Source organism: Cydia amplana, chromosome 25, assembly GCF_948474715.1.
Source record: "Cydia amplana chromosome 25, ilCydAmpl1.1, whole genome shotgun sequence".
NCBI classification, from domain to species: domain Eukaryota; kingdom Metazoa; phylum Arthropoda; class Insecta; order Lepidoptera; family Tortricidae; genus Cydia; species Cydia amplana.
In genome coordinates this window covers 2,761,645-2,782,628 of record NC_086093.1, presented here as the reverse complement: position 1 = coordinate 2,782,628, position 20,984 = coordinate 2,761,645, and the positions used below count along the sequence as shown (strand labels likewise).

At 36.1% G+C, this 20,984-nt stretch overlaps 1 protein-coding gene across 1 annotated transcript in view; it reads left to right on the top strand.

The window, feature by feature from the left end:
• LOC134659883 (protein slit-like) overlaps nucleotides 1-20,984 on the top strand; it is an 87,297-nt gene that overhangs the window by 47,912 nt on the left and 18,401 nt on the right. The window contains exons 2-4 of the mRNA XM_063515591.1: nucleotides 5,650-5,721; nucleotides 5,946-6,017; nucleotides 6,196-6,267. Of these exons, the coding sequence (XP_063371661.1) occupies nucleotides 6,242-6,267 (26 nt within the window). The 5' untranslated portion in view covers nucleotides 5,650-5,721; nucleotides 5,946-6,017; nucleotides 6,196-6,241. The remainder of the gene's footprint in view (nucleotides 1-5,649; nucleotides 5,722-5,945; nucleotides 6,018-6,195; nucleotides 6,268-20,984) is intronic.

The window sequence follows — 20,984 nt, the reverse complement described above, 5'->3', positions numbered from 1 at the left end:
TGAAACTTCTTAGAAAGGCATAATAGCCGATGACAAAAAAATAAGTAATTGCGACGTTTTAGGTAATTCAACCTCTAAGGGGGTAAAAAAGGGGATGAAACTTTGTCCTGGGGTGCAAATTTTATTTTAAGCTAGGACCTTGAAACTTCGTAAAAATGTACTATATTAAAAAACAAGAAAATTAATTTCTGCGTTTTCGAAAATTCATCCCCCAAGGTGGTGAAAAAGGGGTTGAAAGTTTGTATGGAGATCAAATATTTTTGTGAGTGTTGGACTTGAAACTTTGTATATGGGGATATTATTATAAGACGGGAAAAGTAATTTCAGCGTTTTTGAAAATTCATCCCCTAACAGGGTTAAAAAGGGGTTGCAAGTTTGAATCCATTACAAATGCTTTGAAACTTCTTAGAAAGGCATAATAGCCGATAACAAAAAAAGTAATTGCAACGTTTTTGGAAATTCAACCCCTAAGGGGGTTAAAAAAGGGTTGAAAGTTCGTCTTATGGTGCAAATTTTATTTTAAGCTAGGAACTTGAAACTTTGCAAAAAGGTATTGAATTAAGATACAAGAAAACAAATTTCAGCGTTTTTAAAAATTCATTCCCCAAGGTGGTAAAACATGGGGTTGAAAATTTGTACGGATATCAAATATTTTTGAGAGTGCGGGACTTGAATCTTTGTATTTAGGGATATTATTAGAAGACAGGGAAAGTTATTTCAGCGTTTTGTAAAATTCATCCCCTAACAGGGTAAAAAGGGGTTGAAAGTTTGTATGGAGTTCAAATTTTATTTTAAGCTACGAACTTGAAACTTCAAAAAAATATATGTTATTAAAATACAAGAAAACTCATTTCAGCGTTTTTGAATATTCATCCCCTAAAGTGGTGAAAAAGGGGTTGAAAGTTTGTATGGATATCAAACATTTTTTCGAACGCGGGACTTGAATCTTTGTATTTCGGGATATTATTAAAATACAGGAAAAGTAATTTCAGCGTTTTGTAAAATTCATCCCCTAACAGGGTTAAACAGGGGTTGAAAGTTTGAATCCATTACAAATGCTTTGAAACTTCTTAGAAAGGCATAATAGCCGATTACAAAAAAAAGTAATTGCAACGTGTTTGGAAATTCAACCCCTAAGGGGGTTAAAAAGGGGATGAAAGTTCGTCTTAGGGTGCAAATTATATTTTAAGCTAGGTACTTGAAACTTTGCAAAAAGGTATTGAATTAAGATACAAGAAAACAAATTTCAGCGTTTTTAAAAATTCATCCCCCAAGGTGATAAAACATGGGGTTGAAAATTTGTACGGATATCAAATATTTTTGAGAGTGCGGGACTTGAATCTTTGTATTTGGGAATATTATTAGAAGAAAGGAAAAGTTATTTCAGCGTCTGGTAAAATTCATCCCCTAACAGGGTTAAAAAGGGGTTGAAAATTTGTATGGCGTTCAAATTTTATTTTAAGCTAGGAACTTGAAACTTCAAAAAAATATATGTTATTAAAATACAAGAAAACTCATTTCAGCGTTTTTGAATATTCATCCCCTAAAGTGGTGAAAAAGGGGTTGAAAGTTTGTATGGATATCAAACATTTTTTCGAACGCGGGACTTGAATCTTTGTATTTCGGGATATTATTAAAATACAGGAAAAGTAATTTCAGCGTTTTGTAAAATTCATCCCCTAACAGGGTTAAACAGGGGTTGAAAGTTTGAATCCATTACAAATGCTTTGAAACTTCTTAGAAAGGCATAATAGCCGATTACAAAAAAAAGTAATTGCAACGTGTTTGGAAATTCAACCCCTAAGGGGTTAAAAAGGGGATGAAAGTTCGTCTTACGGTGCAAATTTTATTTTAAGCTAGGGACTTGAAACTTTGCAAAAAGGTATTGAATTAAGATACAAGAAAACAAATTTCAGCGTTTTTAAAAATTCATCCCCTAAGGTGGTAAAACATGGGGTTGAAAATTTGTACGGATATCAAATATTTTTGAGAGTGTGGGACTTGAATCTTTGTATTTTGGGATATTATTAGAAGACAGGGAAAGTTATTTCAGCGTTTTGTAAAATTCATCCCCTAACAGGGTTAAAAAGGGGTTGAAAGTTTGTATGGAGTTCAAATTTTATTTTAAGCTAGGAACTTGAAACTTCGTAAAAATATATGTTATTAAAATACAAGAAAAGTAATTTCAGCGTTTTTGAATATTCATCCCCTAAAGTGGTGAAAAAGGGGTTGAAAGTTTGTATGGATATCAAACATTTTTTCGAACGCGGGACTTGAATCTTTGTATTTCGGGATATTATTGAAATACAGGAAAAGTAATTTCAGCGTTTTGTATAATTCATCCCCTAACAGGGTTAAACAGGGGTTGAAAGTTTGAATCCATTACAAATCCTTTGAAACTTCTTAGAAAGGCATAATAGCCGATTACAAAAAAAAGTAATTGCAACGCTTTTGGAAATTCAACCCCTAAGGGGGTTAAAAAGGCGATGAAAGTTCGTTTTAAGGTACAAATTTTATTTTAAGTTAGGAACTTGAAACTTTGCAAAAAGGTATTGAATTAAGATACAAGAAAACAAATTTCAGCGTTTTTAAAAATTCATCCCCCAAGGTGGTAAAACATGGGGTTGAAAATTTGTACGGATATCAAATATTTTTGAGAGTGCGGGACTTGAATTTTTGTATTTGGGGATATTATTAGAAGACAGGAAAAGTTATTTCAGCGTTTTGTAAATCCCCTAACAGGGTTAAAAAGGGGTTGAAATTTTGTATGGAGTTCAAATTTTATTTTAAGCTAGGAACTTGAAACTTCGTAAATATATATGTTATTAAAATACAAGAAAACTAATTTCAGCGTTATTGAATATTCATCCCCTAAAGTGGTGAAAAAGGGGTTGAAAGTTTGTATGGATATCAAACATTTTTTCGAACGCGGGACTTGAATCTTTGTATTTCGGGATATTACTAAAATACAGGAAAGTAATTTCAGCGTTTTGTATAATTCATCCCCTAACAGGGTTAAACAGGCGTTGAATGTTTGAATCCATTACAAATGCTTTGAAACTTCTTAGAAAGGCATAATAGCCGATTACAAAAAAAGTAATTGCAACGTTTTTGGAAATTCAACCCCTAAGGGGGTTAAAAAGGGGATGAAAGTTCGTCTTAGGGTGCAAATTGTATTTAAAGCTAGGAACTTGAAACTTCGTAAATAGGTAGTTAGGTAGTAGGTTTTATTAAATAGAGGACATGAAAATCTTCTAAGGGGGTTTAGAGGGATTATATCGAGGACAATTTTATTCAGTTAGGGGCTTGAAACTTAGTAGGTTGTGAAAGACAAGTCTCATGCATTGTATAATATTAATAATTAAGAAATGATTAACCGTCCTACCGCAATCTCTTGCTGCATAATGTTCTAAGCTAATGTAGAATATATAACCACCAATATACAAATCCACGCGTACGAAGTCGCGGGCAACAGCTAGTAAATATATAAGTATGCAGGAATTCTACCAACCGAATATCGCCGGTTTTTCCACAGATACTCGTTTTTTCGTTTACATTGAATAATGATCTGGAACATCGGAAAATTCGAAAGTCATTTAAAATTAAAGTATGTATATAAATCATAATGTATGAAACTCGTGAAACTTAAATCAGTGTTCATATTTTCATGTTTTCCATAATTCCAAATAGCTCGCACGGTTTCTAATAGCATAACACAATAGTATTACATACTTCTTTATACTGTTTGGTCATTTCTATACATTTTCGGAGCTCTATCGGACTTATGGTCGCAATAAACAGTTTTACAGCCAACTTGAGCGTGTACAGATTGTAAACTAAATGAGCTTTTATTGAACTTAATTGATATATTCAAAACGTTACAGTTTGTCGGCCAATTATGATAAAGTTTCATGCTTGGAGTTTTACATTTATAACTTATAACGAATTATATATGTATACCTAGAAAGTTAGAAAAGAAGATCGAAAATGCGGCGAGATATTGCATGCTGTCAAGCTATCTAAAGTTCTAAACTTATCAACTACCTAATGTATATTTTTCTAATTAAACAATCGAGAGGGCTTCGACATTTTTTCTTTAATATATGACATCTATTTCAGTTTATTATTTATACACAGTAGTGTGACTACTTAAAAAAAAACAAAAATAATTTGATTTGTTCCCAAAGTTGTTAACAATTATATGTAATTAGAAAAAAAATTACAAGTATTTGTTATGCGATTACGCGACGCGTCTCCATTTCAGCTTGGGCAATAGTTATTATTTTTACGAGGGGGGCAAAGTTGTTGTTTATCCTCGTGCTAATATTGATACGTGAGCAAGCGAAAGTTTCCAAAATTGAACCATGAGCGTAGCCAGCGTTCTCCTTTAGATTACACATATACAGATCACTTTTATCAACCGATTCTCGTGAAGTTTGAGAGCAAGTCCATTAAAACTAAAAAGGTAAATTTAATATCTTCGGTTACCGCGATAGTTACACATGAAATAAAACCATGAAAACGGATTATATCGCGTATAATGAATTTAATTATAATACACCACGAAGTTTCGAACCCTTTACAGCGTCCGTGGTAAAGTAAATTAAAGATAAGCTCACATACATACTTAAATGCGAGTCTTGGTAAGTGCAAAGTTACCATTACGGTCTCTACTATATCAAACCGTCATCACACAAACCAAGTTGCCAACAAGATGCATAAACAGTTCCATTTCAACACATGTTAAACTTAGTCAGAATAGTTACATCACTCTAAGTGGCACTAAGTGCCGGCACTGTCATAAGTGCCGTACAAGTGCCGTAAGTGCCCGCCACCACTAATGCTGTGAGAGTTCACCTGTGCATGTTCCAATTTGATTTAAGACACTTTGAAGACAAGGTTACGGTATCATTTTAGAAAATGCAAATTATATAAATACTTATATTCGTATTTTATTGAATTATATAAAAGGTCAGGCTTACATAAGTAAAGTAAATTAAAGGTAAATATTATATAAAAGATTCATAATATTGACAGAAATAAATAAATTCAACAAGTCAATTAAATAAAAATAAATAAATAAATATACATTTTACACGTCAAATTTTTAAACATTATTAAATTTAAGTAAATTTTGTTATAAATCATTCATATTACAATAGTTATTAGATATTTATAACAAAGTATTATTAAATTTATTATATCTTATTATTATTTATTAACCATATAATTCTAGTAACAAAACTTCCGTGAGACATATTAAATATATTAAAAACGGGTCACTCACGTATTTTAAGTCGAAAAACGCTCGACATGTTTCACTCCGTACCGAGTAGTATCATCAGGAGCTTGCGTTTACGGTGACGGACCGGCGCAGACTACGCAGAAATACGTGAGTGACCCGTTTTTAATATATTTAATACATATAATTCTAGCTTTATAAAATAAAAATTCATTAAACGTCACAATTCGATACCTCAGTCTAGGTGCCAACCAATTGTAATCGCTTGCTGTGACAATCGATTTGGGTTAGTTACATCTCTATATAGGCACGTCAGTCATAATGTGTCAAAAGACGCAAATAAAAATAATTCCACTATAGTTCATTTAAGAGCGGACTTACACTAAATTGCACTTTCTTTGTTTCAGAGATCTCCAAGGAAACAACATCTCTATCATTTTCCAGAGCGATTTTCAAAACTTAAAGGAGTTAAAGACACTGTAAGTTTATTTTAAATTACTTATTTGACATTTATGCTAAATGTATATGGATAGCGTGCAATTACATTTTTAACCCAATGCAATATAAAAATGTTCTTATTTATTCAAATGTTTAAATACTACAGACATTAGAAACTGTAGGTGGTCTCATTAAATTTGATCGTTACTACTAAAATTGGTTTCATAAAAGTTCAATTTAGTAATGACTTTCATTTATTTCCCAGGCAATTATCCGAAAACCAAATACACACCATCGAGCGAGATGCATTTTTGGAGCTCACCGCATTGGAGAGGCTGTAAGTATTTATTTTTATACAAAACCTCCTGCTAAAGTTACGTCATTCGGAAACAATTCCAAATTCGAACGCTCGATTTTTCAAATCGCCCAATCAGAGCGCGCGGTCACTAATATCCGCACGAGGTGACCTTGCATCGTCGTAATGCAATTATTTTTTCAATTTATTTCAATTGCAGGAAATTGAACAATAATCGTCTGGGCCACTTGCCAGAAGGTCTTTTTATGAGATTGAGGCATCTCCAGAGATTGTGAGTAACCCCAATTGGGGATTCCAATGGTGTGGTCCTGCTATTCCCCCTTTTGATGATGTGGATTGCATAGGTTTTGCTGTGATTTTAAATTATATCAAATAGTCAATAATGGACGTATCATAAATTGTACATTTTAATCAGATTTTGTAACACTTTTTACATCTATTATTTTATTATTGCTTTATTAATGATAGGTTAGAAATAATACTCCTGTTGTAATTTCTGTTTAGCAAGCAATTAAAATTTAGCATAATCATCCTTAGTTAAAATAACTACCTAAGAAATATCTCATTTGTCTTAATATAAAATATTTTTTTATTGAATTGAACCATATTTTAACTTACAGAAAAAGGACCTTGCTAAAGTAAGGATGGTATGCGCGAAGAATATCGTACATTGACCCGTATCTCTATCGCACGCGCATAATTATATTGCGGTCCCACTCGCACAGTGGCATTGACATCCGGCATCATCTGCGGGGTAGCAATATTATTATACGCGTGTGATAGAGATTGAAAATGGTGGTTCAATGTAAGAAATTCTTCGTGTTTAGCGTCCTTAGTTTACACGAACGTGTAGATATAATCTAAAGCACAGCAAAACTGTCCGCAGTTATCAAAACTCTCGGTAGATGGTGCTTGTCTCACCCGGCGCTTCGCCCCCAGATGGCGCTTACCCCGTCCGCCATTTTGTTTCGTTCGACTAATTCCATCGATACCTTGGCCAATTTCTTTTTCAACAGTTACGTTTTATGAAGATTGGTTTTCCAATATGTTGCACTTAGTTTAGAGAAAAGGATCCATCCACAAAAATGTGTCATTATTATAAATGACTTCCGTTTTTGACAGATTTTTTGGGTTGGATCTTTTTTCCTAAATTACGTTCAGATCGCATTTCACATCATGTCGCATTTTTATCACCGGTCATGCCATGCGTCACTTTCGCACTTACATATTTGTTAGAACGTGACAAATGATAAAGAGACGGCCATCTTAGCCCTACAGGTGGTCTAGGCTAGGGCATGAATACGGGAATCCCGGAATCCTGAAATACCGGAATATTGGACTTTTATGGTTATTGTATACTTAAAAAATCGCACTTCATAAAGCGTAACAAGAAATCACACGAAAAACACCCCACCAATAATTTTCTTCTAACTCTAAGGGTGCAAAAACCCAAGAGTACAAAAACAGATGTTATTTTATAAACGAGATATCAATGGAAATAAAAGTAAGATTTAAAAAATAAAACCGAAAGATCTTATTTACTAACGCCATCTGGTTAACAAAATATTAAATTTCAAATTTCTTCATACTTTATATTAGCTATTTGGCTATACATTGTATAATTTAAAATAACGTTTCTTGTTGAATGACATGATAATCATGATATCCTAAAACTTGCATTTTAATTAACGATTTTTACTTTTGTCTAATCTTTCTCTAATCCTATTATAGGTATTACAGCAAAATCATATTAATGCGAACACTGTTAATTACCTATATCTTTGACCACATTTTTCATGATATCTCGTAGGTACTAGTGACGTCTTGTACTCCGGGTTGCCCTGCATTTAGGTTGCCCCCGTCTGGGTTCGGTCTAACCCGCTAGTCTACCTGTCTCAGGCACTAATCTATCGCAATCCCGGTTCCCGGGAATCCCTGAATCCCGGTTTTCACATCCTTATCCAATTTAATTGAACTAAAATCGTATTTTTTTTTATTAAAAAAGATTATTGAATGACAAGTTTGTCACAAAATCAAGGAAGACCAATCTGTTTGTGCATAGATTCTCAGTAAGTAAGTATATTGATTAGTGTTTTTTGCGAGTTCATACATTTGTTACTTGCGTTCAGTGCCAAATGTATGAACTCAGAATAAACACTAATCATTGTGCAAAGAAGGCCTATCCAATATGCCAATCGTTTGCGCCGTAGCGAAAGAAACGGTAACGTCTCGCTATCCCTCTTCCATATAAGTGCGAAAGAGAGACATTAGCGTTTCGTTAGCTGCTCCGCATTGGCATTTTGGCTAAGCCCCCTGGCCCTATAGTGAAGGCCACACTCATCCTATACAACTTACAGTCAGCAGCAAAAGTTTATAAGCGGGCGAGGTGTTCAAAATTACCTTGACACGCTCTTATTCTCCTAACAATAAAGTCGCATCAAGATCATTTTGAACACTATGCCCGCTGAGCAACTTCTGCTGCTGTACAATATCCTTAGAAAAACACTCAGCTATCCATTTCTTATCCTTCAGCATTTCAATAAAAGATAAGATGTTTTCGCGGAATCCTGAAGAATGTTTAAAACAAAATCCCGTCTTATCCCCGTAATCCCGTAGTATTCCCGGGAACGAAACTAGGCAACTGATGCTTTCTGTGTATTAAAGCTAAGCTAGGTTACTAATTAATGTAAAGGTAAGTTTGTAGATACATAACTGTTTTCAGGGATTGTTTATTGGTGTATTTTCACAGGTCTACACAACAATGTAAATGAAAATGACAGCACTTTAGCCGTACCACGAGTTGGCATTTTACACTGACGTTAGAGTTTGCGATTTGCGTGAACTCGATCGCATTCCCTCTCTATCGCACCAATGTGTCACGTAGACGCTAACGTCAATGTCAAATGCCAAAATTACAAAATTTTGCTCATTAAAAATTCTTAAATTCCTCATATTTTTGTTTGTGAATCGAAATTGTTCATTTCCGAAATGAATGTGAAACTTATCTGAAATTTTCGAGTACTTTTTGGAAACTTCGAAACTAGCACAACTGCGTACCTATTACTTTCACGTTTTTCAATGCTTCAAATATCTAATAGCAAACAGAGGCAAAAGTGGTTTTCACAAAAAAATTTAGCGTGACGTAGATTTATTTTATAAGTCTCCTGGTTTTTTTTATAAATCTCTCAGAAGTATACTTTCAGAAATAATCTAGTTTACCTATATTTTTCTATTTTTACTAAAACCTAAAATTGATATCGATTGATTCGTTCTTTACGGTAATGATTTTCGGTATAAATAAATAGAAATTACCACTCCTTTTCTATAAGCAGCGAGAGCCGGAAACGACAATAAGAAGTGAGTTTACGTGCGCGTACGCATAGGGTTGGGATTAGTGCATCGATAAGCTCGATAAGGTTATACCACAGAATAAATAATATTACTACGTACAGAAGATTCACTATAACGTACCCGTCTATTACGACAGATATGACCGCTAGGTGGCGCAAGCGCGAACGCGTCCGTTCCGTAGCGGTGCGCGGCAACTACTATGGCTAGACACCAAAATTGGTGTGGCAGTTAACAGTGTGGACGATGTTATCTTCGCGACACGTAGGTACGTAGTTTTAATAAGAAGTTCAGTTAAGAAGATAGTTAAATAAACAACGATGTCTACGGTTTAGGATTAAGATTATAATTCTTGCGTCTTGTTGTTTTTAAGCAGCGATTGAGCCAGGCTCTTTTTAAGATATATTAATGTTGTATAAAATACTAGCGACCCGCCCCGGATTGGCACGGGTTAACAAATTATACATAAACCTGCCTCTTGAATCACTCCATCTATTAAAAAAAACCGCATCAAACTCCGTTGCGTAGTTTTAAAGATCTAAGCACACATAGGGACAGACGGCGGGAAGCGACTTTTATACTATGTAGTGATTGATGATCATAATATGAATTTATCTAGATTGATATAGGTCATAGCATAATTTATTTATTTTTTTATACTATCGTAGGCCCCATTTATTATGTCCGCATGATCGAAGATAATTTTTATTGTTAATTATTGTCAAACTTGTTACTTATAAAATAAATGAAATCAAAACATCGATAGTCCTGTACACATCTCTAGGGCCCTTAGCCGAATCTTGGACCTACTGACAGTTTGATGCATTGATATATGCCCATGTGAACACGCGCAGGATATGTCAAATGATCTATGGAATGATCTATAATGGGCTGGTCGAATGTAACCTAATTTTCGGTCGGAAGGTTAGGTAATGAAATAAAAGAAGTAGAAATTACTTGAACTTTATTATTTATTTATTTATTTTAATCTTTATTGCGCAATACATGAAGGTACAAATGGCAGACTTAACGCCTTAAGGCATTCTCTACCAGTCAACCAATGGGTCAAACCAGAAAGATCAAGTAGGTGCAGTGTCTTTTAGAGTAAATTACTTAATTAGAACTTTATTGCACGAAATAAAAGAAATCATGTAAAAATGATGGACTTCATGCCTAATAGCAGTTACTAAATACAAGTGGCGAACTTAATGCCTTTAGACATTCTCTGTCAGTTAATGTTGGGGTCAAAAGTCAAAAGAGAATTACAATTATTAGATAGCAAATAAAGCACATATATAGTTTGTCAAAGGACTGTCTCATTTCAAACATAGACAAAGAAAATCATACTATCTTTGTCTTACACTAGTACTAGCACCCGAAAGAAAAGGATAATTATAGTTTTTCTTATTTAATGACTAATTTGGTTTGACCAACTATATTAGGTATGTATTGTTAGGCAATTGACTTGACCGGATTCATTCCAGTACTTTTTGTTCCAGAAAGAACTTGAACTACATACCTTTAGATTAATGTTTTTGGCGGGATTTATACAGAGTGATTCACGAGACGTGAGTAAGATCAGCACTCAGTACATGTTAATTTAATTTAATGAAATCGTATTTAAGTAAAACAATCACACCTTTTTCCTATTTTTAACTCATTGTCCGTCATGTTTTTGACGTGATAACGTCTTATAAATCGATGAACACCGGTAGAATGCACGAAAAAGTATCACGTAACTGGACAGACCTCCATGGCATGGTAACGTTGTGGACAAATCTCCATGGTAACGTATAAAAGTATGCAATTTTTCATCAATGTTTGTATGACGTTACCACGCAAAATTATCGTCCCTAAACCGACTTTACAGACAACCATTTTTAGGGTTCCGTACCCAAAGGGTAAAAACGGGACCCTATTACTAAGACTCCGCTGTCCGTCCGTCCGTCCGTCCGTCTGTCACCAGGCTGTATCTCACGAACCGTGATAGCTAGACAGTTGAAATTTTCACAGATGATGTATTTCTGTTGCCGCTATAACAACAAATACTAAAAACAGAATAAAATAAAGATTTAAGTGGGGCTCCCATACAACAAACGTGATTTTTGACCGAAGTTAAGCAACGTCGGGCGGGATCAGTACTTGGATGGGTGACCGTTTTTTTGCTTGTTTTGCTCTATTTTTTGTTGATGGTGCGGAACCCTCCGTGCGCGAGTCCGACTCGCACTTGGCCGGTTTTTTTTATCTGTTTAACTCGGGTGAAAGCTGTGGGTGAAAGGCATCTTGGTTTCACCCCATTTCACCCCTTGGTTAAAAATCTACTAGGTATACTGAATCTGTTAAACTAGCTTAATCCTGCTCTCCCTGATCTCCTGAATCACCCTGTATATTACGTGAATAGTTAGGATATTGCGATATTCTTTGACATGGCTGCTTCCTTCTCAAGATGGCGGCTTCCGTCTCACGTGAGGCGCGTGCGCGTGCATTAATGTGCGAGTCTAGTTATTCAACGAAGTTTACTTAAAAAAATTAAAATATACTTAGTCAAGCAAATCATGTCAGTAGAAAAAGGCGGCAAATTTGACAAAATCGCGGGTTAGCAACACTACGTTTGAATTGTTCGAAAATCGCGTGTCATTAACATCTTATCTGTGGAACTGTTTTGTTTACATTTCATCGTTGTTCGATGTACCTTGCTGCTTTCCTAGGGATACCATACTTTAGTTTGCTTTACATTGCTACTGACATATCCTTGAAGAAATGTTATATATACTGGGGCACAGCGGTCGGCAACCTTTTAGCAGCCAAGGGCCGTATAGTATTAACGAAGTTGACGCGGGCCGCACTTTGTTAATATCTACGACTTTTCAATAATAATAATATTACATACAAAATAGCAGAGAAGTTCGCGGGCCGCATGCGGAAGCAAGGAAATTGCGTTTTGGTCGGTCAAATATTGCGATTATGTTGGTTTATGTAGGTATGTTGTTACTATACAATATTTTTTTAATAAAATATAAGGAAACGAATGGTACCATTCTTTTCTTCCTATTTGGAATTTAAAAAAAACTTAAGTACTGGTCATTTTTAATTTTCCAATATATTGTGATAAATTGCTCATTTTCTATCTGTTTAACTAGATTTAGTTATAAACTTCAACATGTGTCAACAACCCTATTTTGAACTTTTATATTCAAATTCATATATTGTATAAATAAAATCATATCCATTATTGTAAGTACACAAAATCAGATAATTCAATTCGCAATAAAATGGACTTGAAATCTACTTACCAACTTTTCTTACCCAATAAAATATAAAATTTCTTCGCCCAATTTTCACTTATTCAGCGTAATTAAATTTCTGCAAATGCACCAACGTGGAGGCATTTGTACAAATTCCAAATTGTCTCATACAAATGCAAATTTGCTATCGGGCCGGCCCTATCTCTTTCTGACAGCCCTGGGGACCGTGCATACTGTAGTGGGGAGTAGGGTTGTCACTTCTACGTTTTATGCTTTTTAATTATTTATTTAAACTTTATTGCACAACACACAAAAATAATGTAAAAATGGTTGACTTAATGCCTAATGGCATTCTCTACCAGTCAACCAAACCAAACAGATACATGTAAAAATGGTGCAAGGAGAAAAAAGGAATTTACTTATTAGAACTGTGGTAAACAACTGAACAAATAATAATACATTCTTTTTCATTTTATTTTATCGTTTGTGAAATCACTGAGCTTTTTTTCTAGTGCTTTAAAAATTACGAATTAATTAATGCTTATATTCGATACAAACATACACCACAACATTAACCTTTTAACCGCCGTAGACTGATATATAAGACATAAAAAATCGGCCTCATTTCGCCGCTGTCTGATAAATAAGACAAAACTTCGTGTAATTTCGTACCCCCCGGCGACACGAGCACGCTCGATGACGTATTCTATGGCTGTTAAAAGGTTAAAGTAGGCTTCAATCTAGATAAATTAGAAGTAACAGTGCTTCGGATGGTTCCAGAAAAGTATAACACTCAGCATGTGTCGCAGCACCTGAGTAGACATAAGAACAGTATGGTATGGCTACCACCAGTTTGGCACTGACATAAACGCCATCGAGAACGTAATTTACTTTCTATACATCTCGCTCGTACTCGCATATAAGTGCAAACGAGATGTATAGAAAGTAAATTACGTTATCGATAGCGTATATGTCAGTTTTGACACTGTCAGTGACTCATGGTATGGGCTCAGGCGGGCTAGTCTACGACATTCCTCATACTGTTTTTTTTCCTTATATAGCGATAATTTGTGGCAACCCTAGTACTAAATTATATAATAAGGCTCCCGTCCCCTGCGTTACTGGTACTTCCTATTCGTTACCGACTTGGGAATGGGTAATTCATTGTTCGGTCACGACTTGAAAGAACGTTGGGATACATTACCACCCATACCACTTGTACTAATCTCTATTGCACGCGCATAATTATACTGCTGTCCCGCTCGCACAGTGTCCTTGACCGCCGGCATCATGGGCGGGACAGCAATATACCTAATTGCACGCGTGCGATAGAGATAAGAACAGGCGGATCAGTCTACGACATTCCTCGTACTAAGCGTCCTTTCCTTAGCTATAAATGCTATAAGTAATTTGTGACAACCCTAGGTACGTAAGGTACTAAATTATATAATATGAACGCTGCCGTCCCCTGCGTTACCGGCAGTTCCTATTCCTTACCGACTTGGGAACGGGTAGTTCATTGTTCGGTCACGTCTTGAGCCTTCGGGAACATACGCTGTGAGGGCAACGAATACGTTTAGGTATATTTTAGAATTGGTTGTAAAGAAAAGTTTCTTTCGTTTTTAGGGTTCTGTAGCCAAAATGGCAAAAACAAAAACGGAACCCTTATAGTTTCGTCATCTCATATCTCCAGTTTTATGCCTCATACTCCTCATAGTATCTGAGATATAAAAACACAACTCATAAATTATTAATAGTTTAATCTAGGAATTATAAATTGTAACATAAATGTGTGAAACATTTTAACATGATGAGATCTAAACTAAACATTATAATATAGTGGTGCGATATATGTTAAATGTGTACAAGTTTATGAGCGAGTCGTAATAGTAGTTTATGCAACAGTGATATAATAAGGGTTCTTAAAATTCAAGGTTCGAAGTTACAAAACGAGACGTAGTCGAGTTTTGTAAAAAAAGACCCGAGAATTTTAAGAACCAATTATGAGCTGTTGCATACATTACTTTTTCTATGACAGCTGCAGCAAAAAAAAAAAAAAAAAAGAGTTATTATTAAAAAAAAGAGTTATTATTAAAAAAAAAGAGTTATTATTAAAAAAAAAGAGTTTTTATTTAAAAAAAATTGAGTTATTATTTAAAAAAAAAAGAGTTATTATTTAAAAAAAAAAGAGTTATTATTTAAAAAAAAAAAAGAGTTATTATTGTAAATGAAAACATACCTCTTTCAATCAAGATGATCGGAACTTGTATCTTTAAAAAATAAAGCAGTTGTATTATACTCATAAGATGACTGCTAGCAGTCATCTTATGAGCCTATAGACAAAGCATTCAAATGACATTGCTTTAGATATCACTGTCAGTCATTTAATTGACACATTTAAGTGCTGGAGTAGAAAAAGTTTACTAAAGTTCTGTTCACGGCACACTTTAGCAGGCCGTGTTGTTAATGTTAATGCTACACTATTGAGTCGATTTCTCAAAAAGACCAGAGGGCCTAGCCAAGATGACAAACGTTTGCCCCGTAGCGAACAGAACAGAGTAATCTCTCTTTATATTTAGGTACCGTGCACGTTGGAAGGTCTGCCATCTTGTGGCCTGAATCGGAAACATAAACATGCCATTGCCAAGCAAGTGTCTAACGTTTCCGTTGTCTAAAGTGTCCCCTATAGTTCATGCACGTTCTCTATAGATCCCTCTTCTCTTCCGATATAGTGCGACAGAGAGCTTATACAAGCTTGCTTTTGGTAGCTATAGTGCCTATAGTTACCAGCAGTAACCACGCTGACCCGCACGCCAGTCCGGTGTACGAGCGGGATATAAAATAGGTGCATAATAGGCGTTTGCGTCCGCACGGCCTGATTTGATCGGTCAATTTCATCAGATTGGCGAAAAATTGTCTCGTCTGGACACGGCTTTAGGAAAAGCCTTCAAGGAGGCAAAGACTAGCCTTTTCTATGCAAGTCTTAAAGGGCATAGCATTGAATTGAGGATGCATAGAGGGATACACTATGATTAAATATTAACGTAGGACCACTATATATACCTACAGTAAATATAGCTAAGCATCCACGCCACAACACGTTTCGTTACTTTTGGTCTTTAAAAGTGGAATCTTGAGCATTGCAAGGGTTTCAAGGCACGATAAACGTTTCTTCCGAGTGGAACACAAAGATGTTCACCACACCAAGGCAAGTAAAAAAGTCTCTTCTCCTTCCTCGCGTTGTCCCGGCATTTTGCCACGGCTCACGGGAGCCTGGGGTCCGCTGGACACATAATCCCAAGAATTGACGTAGGCTCTAATTTTTACGAAAGCGACTGCCATCTGACCTTCCAACCCAGAGGGGAAACTTAGGCCTTATTGGGATTAAGTAGTACGGTTTCCTTCACTGAAAAGCAACTGGTAAATATCAAATGATAATACTTAAGTCAAGGAAAAAAGTAACTGTAAAATAGTCAATTCCACCAGCCAACATGAGAAAATAACTCAAAGATTGCATCAGATTATTTTGCCACTCTTGTGGATACAATTTTTCTCATCCGTTTTTGAAGGATAAAGAGTTTTCTGAGCTGGTCTGCTGAAATAGTACATTATTGTCGAGGTTCGGAAGTAGCTACTTGCAGGCTGCGGATTCGTTTTAAACGGACGACCTTGGGAGTCCGTTTAATTGAATCAGCAGCCAGCAAGTTGCCTTCCAGCCAAGTCATATATAGTGCTTATCTTAAAAATGGTGCAAGAAATAGAAATATTTTACAGAAGCAACGTTCTAATTTTCACAGAATAAAGTAAAATCATTAAAAAGATTTGTTGCCGCTTTAAAAAAAAAGACGTGTATTTTTCTGCTGAAAATACGCCAACGAATTTGAGACACCTAAATAGTCGCGGTACCAACATTATAATAATAAGTGCTGATCATCTGTTTGGCTGTTTAATGGATCTATGCCTTCATTTGATATGGCCATTTAAAGTTTTAAAAAGTTTGGAACTCGTTAAATAATGAAATTTGTATGCAACATTGCAGTCCCGAAATCGATACTGCAATGTTTTTAACTTTTTAATTTTTTGAATGACCATAAACTACGTACTTCGCGACCTATTTTTTAACCGGCAACGTCGACTTCCCGTCCATTTTTGAGAAAATAATCTTATCATCGTAATTTTTTTGCCGTCCAGTGCACTCTGACACCCACAATACAAAATTATAGCCAAGGAAATTAGAATCTTGCTGTATTTTCAATTAGGTTCAATTTCATTTGTTCGAAAATTTTACGAGACAAATGAAATGCTACCTACTTTGTTTTTATCTAAGGTTGACATTCCATCGAAACTGAGTGTACATCCTAATGTACATTCGGCGGCGTGAGGTTAAAAGGTTTTCATCCTCACACCGTGAAAGCTTCTATTATTCGCAGTTCTGTTTCCAATTTATTTTTATCGCCATTGGCGCAGCTTCAGCGCTTTCAGCAGTCAAGTGAATTGCGATTTAAGCTTGATGTGTCGAGAATGCTCGGCGATCCGAAAGCTCTTCATGTTGAAAGCTGGAAAGGATCTATATTTAATAGGATATTTGTATGAAATGTGGTAGTTTATAAGGAAACTAGAGACCCGCCCCGGCTTCGCACGGGTTAACAAATTATACATAAACCTTCCTCTTGAATCACTATCTATATAAAAAAAACTGCATCAAAATCCGTTGCGTAGTTTTAAAGATCTAAGCATACATAAGGACAGACAGACAGCGACTTTGTTTTATACTATGTAGTGATGATACGAGAAAGCACCAGGAGTACCAATGTGTCAAAGAGAATTATCAAAAATTGCAATGTTCCCATGAAATTTTCTCGGTATTTTTTCTGCACGTTTATTTCAAACCTTCTTACAGTTAGTTTCGATTTCTATGACAAATGAAATAGACGCCAATGAGTGACGTAAATGTTAATTGAAACAGTCGTCTACAGTTAATAATAAGAACACTGAGTAACAATAATAATCCCTTATCTTAGACGGGAACTTTCTAAGTGGAAACTGACATGAGAAATCTCTTTTGAAAGTTTCCAGAAATTTTGGTAGTTTTGAGAATATTCTGCTACACATTGCTCAAACTACTTGCGGAAATAATATGGTATTTGAGTTCTAACATGTGACGTCACTATCAAATTACCTACTCTTTATAGTTTTATACGGGTTTAAAAAAAAATTGTGTCTAAAAATAACTGCTGTCTACGTTTCTCTATTAATCTTCTGGTGCTTTATTTCTTGCATGGTGAAAACTTATTTATTTTAAATACAGTCAAATACCTACCCTATTCATTATTTTGAAAAATATTATGCGACATGTACCTAAGAATCACGAAACTTTACCAATAGACACTTCCTTAACGCTTACAAATGGCCTTTTCCCAGTCTTATTTTCCCTTTTGTCTTCAAATCCCGTGAATGCAGTCGTTTAGCCGCGGAACAGGGGAAACCACTCCGTGCGGGGCGAAATGGTGCAATAATAAATACGTTTGGGGTGTAATGGCGGCAAAAGTGATTAGATTAGGTGGGTATTTCTTTGAGGATTATTATCGCCCGAACCACAGAATAAATAATAGTACTAGGTACAGAAGACTCTCTCGAACAAAACGCGTCTGTTACGATCAGCACAGATATGGCCGCTAGGTGGCGACCGCGCCACGCGCGGCTTACGGCTAGCCACCAAAATTGGTGTGGAACGGATGTACCTGTAGCAAAGCGACGAAATCGCGGAGTGAGCCATTACGCATACCACCCGGCGCGGGGACGGGCCGGGATGGTTATGTGGGACTCCCTGTTGTGGGCTAATGAGACCCCAGGTTTACCCACTAAAACCCCTCTGTTGCCGCCTCGGGGTTTACGCCTGCGCGAACTTAGGTTGAGTTCTATTATCTATTTTTTTTTTCGATTTTCTTTAATGGTGGGTTGACTGCAAATCTATGGATCCGAGGATCTACCGCGAAAACCGAAATTCGCAAAAGGCGGGAAATTTTCTCTTTTATACTCTACAAAAGAGTGTGCTATCAAAATCGTTGCAGACTTATCTTGGTCTTACTCTTGATTAGGTAGGATTTTTCATATCTTTGATGATTATTATCGCCCGAACGTAGGTTGAGTTCTATTAGGTATCTATTTTTTTCGCTTATATCCTCATTGGTAAGATGACAGGGAATCTATCATTTAAAACCCGCTTTATAACTTAGTACGCGTATCATGAAAATTTATGAAAAGACGGTGATTGAATGAGTTTATAAGTATCTAATCCATCTTTGACACGGGACAAAAAATCGACAAAAACATTGACGGAGCCAAATTTTCGCTAAGGAAAATTCACTTCTGAATATATTAAATACATATAGTCATATCATCGTGGCTACCTGTATGAATGTAGGTGGTGTATTCCCATTTGTCTCCGCCGAGCACAGATAGGAATAGGCCCTATATATTGGTCAATCATTTCCATTTGTCCCCGCGTCATGTATAGCGGCGGTCACGTGGGGCGGGGACAAATGGAAAATCACCATGTAGAAATACCTACTAGTTTAGAAATGCTAGTTTGAATTTTGTGCAACTATATTCGGTTCTTAATTACGGTATTTAGGTCATTTAAAGTCTATTTTTTTATTCAGCAGACTAAAATGACATTTCATAGTATGAACATCATGTGTCATTTCATAGTATGAAATGTCATTTTAGTCTACCGAATAAAAAAATAGACTTTAGATCAAAAGTTCAGACTTTTCGCGTTGACTAAGCCATACATTTTTCAAAGTGTAGGTACTTACAAAAGCTATTGTCAGTATTTACCAGTTAATTATATGGACAAATCCAAACCTTAGCTTTAGTTCGTTTTTTTTTTTCATTCGAAAAAAGACTACGCGATCTTGACGTGTCTTTTAATGAAAAACGCTTTTTAAACATCAGTAACTATTACTTATGAAAGCAAAAGAATGTAAATAATCGCATATGATTCACAATTGTTACATATTTGCCGTGACTTATTTTTCAAAAGTGTTTTTCAATAAAAAGACACGTCAAAATTGTTTGTCCTTTTCTCTCATGCTAAAAAATACGAACTATAACACATAACACGGTATTTTATTTAAATAAACCTGGTTGTTGTTTCAGGGTTTTTTCTAATGCTAAAAAGACGAACACAGTGCCTCCAATATTACTAGTTCAAAAAGCTCCCTCAAAGCCCCGAGAGCTCATTACGCGGCCGACTTCCGGAAGATGGCGGCACTTCCGGCGCAGTCTGTGATACTTTGTTCTTTGATACTGAAATCAATCAAGAATTGAGTATTGGATTTTCTAACGTAATTGTTTAAATATATTTTTTGTGTATTAGCTTTTAGTTCGTATCCCTACTAATATTATAAATGTGAAAGTAAGCATGTTTGTCTTTTGCCTCTTTACGCTAAACCGCTGAACCGATTTAGATGAAATTTGGTAAGGATTTTTTGCGACCATTTGCGACCATTGTGAATTATCATCGAGATGATGTTTATACTATAATATACATTTTTATTAAGCGCTGGTGGCCTAGCGGTAAGAGCGTGCGACTTGCAATCCGGAGGTCGCGGGTTCAAACCCCGGCTCGTACCAATGAGTTTTTCGGAACTTATGTACTTACGAAATATCATTTGATATTTACCAGTCGCTTTTAGGTGAAGGAAACTATCGTGAGGAAACCGGACTAATCCCAATAAGGCCTAGTTTATCCTCTGGGTTGGGAGGTCAGATGGTAGTCGTTTTCGTAAAAACTTAGTGCCTACGCCAATTCCTGGGATTAGTTGCCAAGCGGACCCCAGGCTCCCATGAGCCGTGGCCAAAATGCTGGGACAACGCGAGGAAGAGGAAGAAGATACATTTTTAAGTTTTTATTTTATTACAGTTTAAAGTTTTATTCTTAAGTACGGCTACCATCAGTTTGGCACTGACATTTTAAACGCCATCGAGAACGTAATTTACTTTCTATACATCTCGCGCGTACTCGCATATTAGTGCGTACGAGATGTATAGAAAGTAAATTACGTTCTCGATGGCGTTTATGTCAGTTTTCCGGGCGGATCGTGAGCGGGGAGCTCGCTTTTATAAAACGCTCACGCCCTGCCCGGAAAACGCGCCTGTGTGACGGAACGGACGGGACGGAAGGTGTAAGTGTAAGGCCTGAGTGGACGCTCGAAGCGGAGCGTTCGGCGGGGCGTGCAGCGTGGCGTCGGGCTCACGCGTGATGTGAGCAGCGTCCACTAAGGCCGCTCCTATAGGTACGCTTGCATTTGTTTAACATGCACGCCGCACGCCCCGCCCCGCTGCACGCCCAACTCCACTGAGCGTCCACTCAGGCCTTACACTAAGACGC